At 41.5% G+C, this 7,683-nt stretch overlaps 1 protein-coding gene across 1 annotated transcript in view; it reads left to right on the forward strand.

Moving 5' to 3' along the window:
* Positions 1 to 7,337, forward strand: part of tmem151a (transmembrane protein 151A) — an 8,577-nt gene extending 1,240 nt beyond the window's left edge. Inside the window, exon 2 of the mRNA XM_030782737.1 lies at positions 5,721 to 7,337. Within this exon, the coding sequence (XP_030638597.1) occupies positions 5,721 to 7,337 (1,617 nt within the window). The remainder of the gene's footprint in view (positions 1 to 5,720) is intronic.
* The last annotated feature ends 346 nt before the right edge of the window (positions 7,338 to 7,683 follow it).

A 7,683-nucleotide genomic window follows, 5' to 3' on the forward strand; every position in this document is an offset into this window, starting at 1 on the left:
ATATCAATAACAACATGAATAGGGTAGCAAATTCAGATCTTTAAAGATTTTTGCACACAGACACACAAAAGTAGGCCTATAACTGAGTGCAAAAACAGGTGCTGCACTAATGTTTATTTAATTGGCCTAAAAGAGTCGTAGAGAATACACAGAGATTTAATCAATAATCAAATAAAAGTGGTGAGTGAGGTGTAGTTTTCAGCCTCCCTATTGATCTGTCTCTGATCTGTCTGACAGATGCAGCCGGTCTCGCTCAGTCTTCTCTCTGTTAGCCTCAGAGACTCTGCAGGATATCAGGCTTGGGAGAAGCAAGCCTAAGGCAACAAAAAAGAAAAGGCAAAACTCCCTTTAGCTAATACAGAAGGAACCTTGAGAGAATCAACATCCCACTCCCATACGGTCAACTAACGGGAGTGATCGCATGTAGTCAAAGCGCCCATATGGTTTCTTAGCAGTGGTATCAAATGCTGCACTTAGATCTAATAGCTCAAGCTCAAGCAGAGATATGCAGCCACTGTGAGAGGAGAGTGTCGAATCATTCAACACTTTAACCAAAATAGTCCCAGTGCTATGGTATGGCCTAAAGGCTGGAAGAAATAAGATTAGATTAGAATCTCTGTGATCACACATACTGTGAGCAGTGAATTTAACCCATCCTATACACACCGGTAATGAGCACACATACTACCGGTGTGTATAGGACTACCATAGCACTTTTCCCTCCCACAACTACTGCTGGCTGTTGACTACACGGATATCTTTGATAATAATTCATTACTGTTATTTCTCTGCATGAATGTCATATAATATTTATCAACAGCTTTCTTTAGGTCTTTAGAAATTAAAAGATGATTTCAAATAGACCTACAGTTGGACAAATCACTTGACTTTAGATTTGTTTTCTTACCAAGGGGTCTGAAAACAGCCACTTTCAGAGATCTGGGTACACGCCCACTGATTTCAGTTGTGTTTTTGTTTTTTTTCTTCAAATTTATCATATTTACCAGGGATTTGCTGAAAATGGGGAACAGTAGTTAATTTATTTACAAGTGTTGTCTTTGGACTGAGATATCACATAGTCAGTAGGGCTATTTTTTAAATTTCATCATAATTTTATTAGTCGTACAGATTGGTCACATCAGTGAATGTTGATGCCTGTATGTTTTGAGATTATTGTAAGTGCAGGGAAAATATTTATTCTTCAACACATTAAATAAATTGGCTTGAACTAATCAAATCTTTACCACTTTGGCTTCAGATGTCTTATCAGTTGATCAAACATCTTAACTCATATCCTTGGCCTCAGAGTCAATGACTGTTAATCAGTCCGAGTTCTCAAGCTATGCACTATACACTTCCCAACCTACAGAGCAGTGTGTTTGTCTTTCAGAATGTACTTTATACCCCTGACAGTTCCCATTTATAAATATGGCAACTTAGAGTAAATCTAACTCACATGCTTTTACTACACCTGAAATTCATTCAAAAAAATTGGCATTTGAATACCTTGAATTAGATGTACAAGGTCAATGTGAGCCCAGTCCCTCTCACTGCTCTCTTCAGAGTGTAACCCTCAAGTGTGCACACAAACACACACGCACACACACAGACACATACACACACAAAATGTTAGACAGGTTAAATTTTTGTCTACATGTCTTCTGAACTTAATTATAAAGTTATCAGATATCCATTTAATTATTCTTTTCTTACTGTGATGTTTTTGATGTTTCATATTTGTACCTACCTTTTTCTGACGATTTACTTTCTGGTTTTGTTTTTATGTTACTGTTGATTTTTTTGAAAAGGTCAGTGTTGGGAGAAGGAGGGGGTATATGGTTCCTTGTGTTTAAGTGACTACATCCTTAGACTGGATGGTCTTCTGAAGATATCAAAACAAAAGTAAATGAAGTGGCTTTTGCACAGCTGTGGCAAACTAACCTGACTACAATAATACTCAGAAGCTATGCCATGCAGTAATGAAAATTTCTCCGTCATATGATTTCATAATGTATAAGCTTGGTTTTCAAATATCGTATATATATGCTGAGTTAAAATTTCACTGTTGTAACACTTGCTTATGTCATACTTAACGAGAGTAGCCCTTGAATCATATCCTCGATTCATAGGAGTGGTCACAGGACAGTGCACATAAAACCTGAGAAAGTTTGTAAGCTTCCTGAAGTAGTGATAACAGGATATGTGCTGGAGTTTAATAGTCAGTAGAGTGCAATCAATGATCCATTGAGCTCCATTTGACCCAACTGTAAGGACAGTGACGCTGCAAGAGAAACCATACAGAGCATTTTAAAGCAATCTTAAGGTCATTAAATTAGGTGAGCCTGTTGTTGACTATAGCTTTTTTTTGTGTCTTTCACCTACAAGATAACAACAGCGCAAAGCTGACATAGACAACTAAAATATAGTTTACGGTGTATTTAAACAGGGTGCATTTCAGTGTACGTAGTTATTATACTTAAAACATCAAAGGTCCACACTCTGGTTTCCTTGATTTATCTTTTTTCCTTAAACCTATTTTGTCAAAATGCAACTCTCATAATGCCTCTTCTCTTTCTCTCTTTCTCTCTCTCTCTCTCCCTCTCTCTCTCTCTCTCTGTCTCTGAAGCAACCTCATCTTATGTTACACACTGATCGATGAAGAGAGACCATATTGACACTTATGGCTATATCATTACAGTTTACAGTAACTGCTTCCATTTATGATCCCTCTCGTTATATTACTATGCTTGTTCCACATAGTGATTTTTTTTCCTGCTGTTCGTAAATTGTAGCACATCGTTGTTTGTTTTCACTTTTTTCTGTCAATGTCAAATCAATGTGTGTGTGTGTGTGTGTGTGTGTGTGTGAGTGTGTGTGTGTGTGTGTGTGTGTGTTAATGTGAGTTCCTTTCAGCTGGTATGTCTGCATGATGCTTGTTAGTGACCCCTCCCATTTTACTGTGCAGTCAGAGAGTGCCATCTTTCTTTTTTTCATTTTTTACAAAATCCATTTCTCCTTACTGTGATTTCATTTTAGTTTCAAGACCCATGTGTTTTACTCACCCTACATCTAGTGAACTGTACCCTCATATTCAAAATGGTTTTCAATCATAGCTTTTCAAGTTTTCTTAAATGGAAGTGTCACCGTTGCTGACAGCTTTTAATACAATGCGTCTTTCAGTTTAATATGGAAAGGCTTATTTAAATCTGTAAAACAACACATGTGATAAATTGCAGCGAAAGGGAAGCAGAGGTCCTGTTGTGTTATTCTGTTTTGTTCCCAGTGTGCCTTCCAACTGTCCAGAGACCCAGAGAGAGGGAAAAAAGTAACCTCTGGATACCACACTGAAACAGACCCACACACACAAACACACTCACAAACTGTCTCCTGTACTCTAATGTTCACACTCTCTTTCTTTCACTCCTACTCTCTCTCTCTCTCTCTCTCACTCCCATAAGAGCCACTCTGGTGTCTCTCATCTGAGAAGCATTGCAATGCCTCACATTCTAAGAGCACCTAAATAATTGAACATATTAGACTAGGTCTTAAGAACCGGGTTGGGTTTATGCAGTGTTTATTTGCAAGTATTTATAGGCGCTATCTATTTAGGTTTGTGTTTTTACATAGTCATAATCTCAGGTTCTAGATTTTGTGAGAATTTATGCCATATTAGTCTTGTAAGGCAGATTTTTGACATTTCTGCATTCTTGATTTCTCCTCATCCTACCCCCTCTCTCTTCTCTCAGATGCTCTGCTCACGGCAGGTTTATAGAACATTGACTCAGTAAATAATTAATGAGTGATAATGTAGTCAATTTTATTTCCATTAGAGACAGAGAGGAAACTCAACCTGTTTTTATTACCGTGCAATATGATTGACAAAAAAGTGATGCTTTGCAGAATCTGAGTAGAGCACAGTATATGATTGGATATTTTAGTGCCATGGTGTAGAGATTAGGAATGAATGAGTAAATGAACAAATGGTAAATGTTGTTGCTTATGCACCCCTGTCACTGAAGTAATTTATTGATGTGCATTTATTTTTGTAGTTGTCAAAAACATACTGTGTTTACATATGATGAACAGGGCAGTTGGTGTTAAGTTCACTGTGGGACTGTATGGTTTTCCCCCCTTTCCCATCAGGGTTTGTTCCTCTGTCCTTGTAACCGAGGTGCAATTAAATTCTAGCATGTCTGCCAAGAAGAGTGCTACCTCTCTGCCCTAGCTTAGATTGCAGCCTGGCTTTTAGTGCCTGTTTGCTGCAAGGGCACCACTCTAGCTATTAACTGATTTATGTGTGGAGGTACTTGAAATAGAAAATGCAACATGCAATGCATTACATGTGTGTTCTTGTGTATGTGTGTGTATATGTATATATGTGAGTATCTGTGTATGTTTATGTGTGTGTGCACGTGTGTCTGTATATGTGTGTGTGTGTGTGTATGAGAGAGAGAGAGAGAGAGAGAGAGAGAGAGAGACTTTTTGTGGACCACACACAGCACAGTCTTTGCAATCTACAATCTTTATCTGTTTTTGTCACATGGATGTAATGTACTGCTTGTTTCTACCCTCACATTTCCCTCAATGAGTTCATTATGATGCTATGACTGTAATATTTTAAATTGTCACTTGACTCAGAAGTGGCGCCAGAGAGTCAAATGGATTTTCAAAGTTTTGATGGTGTCTAAAAGCATCTCATCCTGTTCCACTAATACACACTGTTTTAAAGGCAGACATGATCTGGGTTATGAGAGTCAGGAAATGCACTCTGTCCCCTAGAGGCTATAAGAAAATGGTCCTTAATGGCAGGAAGTGGGAGCACCTCAGTAAAGGGAAAGTTTGCCCTCATTGGCACGCTTGTCCGTTGACATTCATATTCACAGTTCTTGATTTAATTTTAAAAGAAGGTACTGACTGAACTATCATGAACACAACATTCAGAGGAGGTGAATTCCATTGATTTATCTAAGCTGACATGGTTAGTTTCATTTGCTGAATCTATTATATCTCACAATATGTGTGACATGTTCAATGTGTTTTCTTGCAGAAAAATCAAGTGTTTACACCTGCCCTGTCCTTGTTTTTCTGGTATTCCTTTTGTCTCTGCCGTACCCTCTGATCCACTAAACCCTCCAATGCTGAACTTGCTCCTCATATTCTTCCTGCTCATTCATATGTTCCCTGTGACTATGTGCTAAAAAACAAAATCCTCTACCTTTGTCTGTCCTAACTCTGTGTTTAAATCCTTCTGCCTCATATGTCCTCCCCTTTATCAGCTAACACTTTCCTCTTTATCTTTTTACCAAAAATCTGCTTTCCCTCTTGGTGCCCAAACCTGCTGCCTTATTCCTTTAATCAAATCTGGCCCCTTCTCTTTACCTTAACCTTGCATTACTGTATATTTAAATCCCGCTTCACCCTTAATCCCCATTTCCATCTTTATTTATGCTTGTTCATTTATCAAATCCTGGAAGCACACTTTGTAGCTAAACCTTGAGTCCTTAGCCTAAACACTGAACCCTTACTCTAATTCTAAACTTTAATTCCTTCAACTATATCTTAACCTTGAACCTGTCCCCACATCTAAACCTTGAACTGTCTCCTTCATTTATATGAAATACTGAACTCATTCTCTATGTCTGAACCCTTGCCCCTTCCTCTCTGTCAAACTTCCCCTCCATCCATCCCTTCTCAAACCCTTCCTCCTTGCTCCTTTGTAGCAACGTCCCCTGAAACAGTCCCTGAGTGGTTCCCTGTGCCGTGAGTCCCATTGGAAGTGCCTACTGCTTACCTTACTCATGTATGGCTGCTTTGGCACGCTGGGCTGGTGCTCCTTGTATCGCATCACTGTCATGGCGTCTGAGTTCAACGGTCCTGCTCGCCTCTACCACGAGAGTCCCTGTTCCAATGGCTACATCTACATACCTCTGGCTTTCCTGGGTATGCTCTACATAGTCTACCTGGTTGAATGCTGGTATTGCTACTCCAAAACTGCCAACCTGGCCAAGGTGGAGATTAGCCAGGTCTACGATCGCATCCAGCGGCTGCAACAAGCCACACCCTGCATCTGGTGGAAAGCTATAAGTTACCACTACGTACGGCGGACCAGACAAGTAACGCGCTACCGCAACGGTGATGCCTACACCACCACACAGGTGTACCATGAGCGAGTCAACACGCATACGGCCAGCTCAGAGTTTGACTACTCCAGGCATGGAGTCAAAGATGTTTCCAAAGAACTGCAGGGCTTGATGGATCATCCAGCAACACGAGTACGATTCACCAAGTGCTTCAGCTTTGCTAGTGCCCGTGCTGAGACTGCCTATCTGACACAGAGAGCTCGCTTCTTTGGCGACAATGAGGGTCTAGATGACTACATGGAGGCACGGGAGGGCATGCACCTGAAGAATGTGGATTTTCGGGAGCACATGCTGGCATTTCCGGACTTATTGCGTCAACCCTGGTTCTCACGGCGCTTTGTCTACTGGCTGGCTTCTGCACTCCTGCTGTCCTGGCCTTTGCGGGTTGTGGCTGAGTACCGCACCGCGTACGTCCACTATCACGTAGAGAAACTGTTTGGCGAAAGTGAGGATGATAATGACAACAGTGAGACAGGGAACTACCGCTTGGGATTGGAGCACAACATCGGTGGCCCTACCTTACAGTTCATATCACGAGTCAACACAGTGGACATGACTGAACTGGAATGGCACATTCGCTGTAACCAGCAGGTGGTGCCAAGCTATTCTGAGGCCTTGCTCATGGATTTGGACATGAACACGGACAATCCCTTACCTTTGGCCAGGGCACCATGCTCATGGCGCAACTCCAGCTACTTCCTTCAGAACTGCCCCCGCTGCCGACGTTCCACTAGCAGCTTCTCATTGCCTTCACGGGTGAGGGGGAACGGGCCCATGGGGGTAAATTCTCTGCCCATTAGGGGTGGAGGGGGAAGGTTAGCATTGAGCCGCAGTGGCTTCACTCTGGGGCGTTTGCACTCCTCAAGACATCGGCACCCTTGCCTGTTTCATTCGAGGAGCCTAGGTGGAGGAATTGGTGGGAGAATTGAAGACGGAAGTGGGACCTTTCTGGGCCTGGGGTTCCGCATGCCTGATGAGGAGAGACGCGCTGTTCTGGAAGGGGAGGGCCTAGAGGATGAAGGGAATGAAGAGGGGGAAGTGAGAAGACAGGTGCTGGAAGAAGAGAGAGAGAATGGCGAATGTAGAAATGGAGAGAGAGACAGGCCTCCATCCTATCAGGATGCGTTGTACTTTCCTGTATTGATTGTTCATGGAGAAGAGAGCTGTCATGGTGGGCGGGACATTGACACAGGATAGGGGCTGTGATTGGTCTAACAGATGTATATTAGGAAGTTTGCTCTGATGACATGAAATGTGAGTGAAGGAATAAAATGAGAACAGTGCGTGTGAAAATAGAGAAAAATAACAGAGTGAGATGGAAGAAGTAATGTTTGATTGTCAGAACAATGACAGCAACTTTGGCGGTAAAAGGCCAAAGGTGAAAGCTGTGAATATTTTGAACTTGATATTCCTTTCTGCTTATAGAGATATGTGATGTGTCCACACCCAGTTATCTGAGAATGTAATGACTATTCCAAGAGATCCATTTTAAATCAAAATAGTGGTTGACCTTCATACAAGGATGAGCAAGTATTAAGCCATT

Source organism: Chanos chanos, chromosome 8 (genome assembly GCF_902362185.1).
Source record: "Chanos chanos chromosome 8, fChaCha1.1, whole genome shotgun sequence".
NCBI lineage: Eukaryota > Metazoa > Chordata > Actinopteri > Gonorynchiformes > Chanidae > Chanos > Chanos chanos.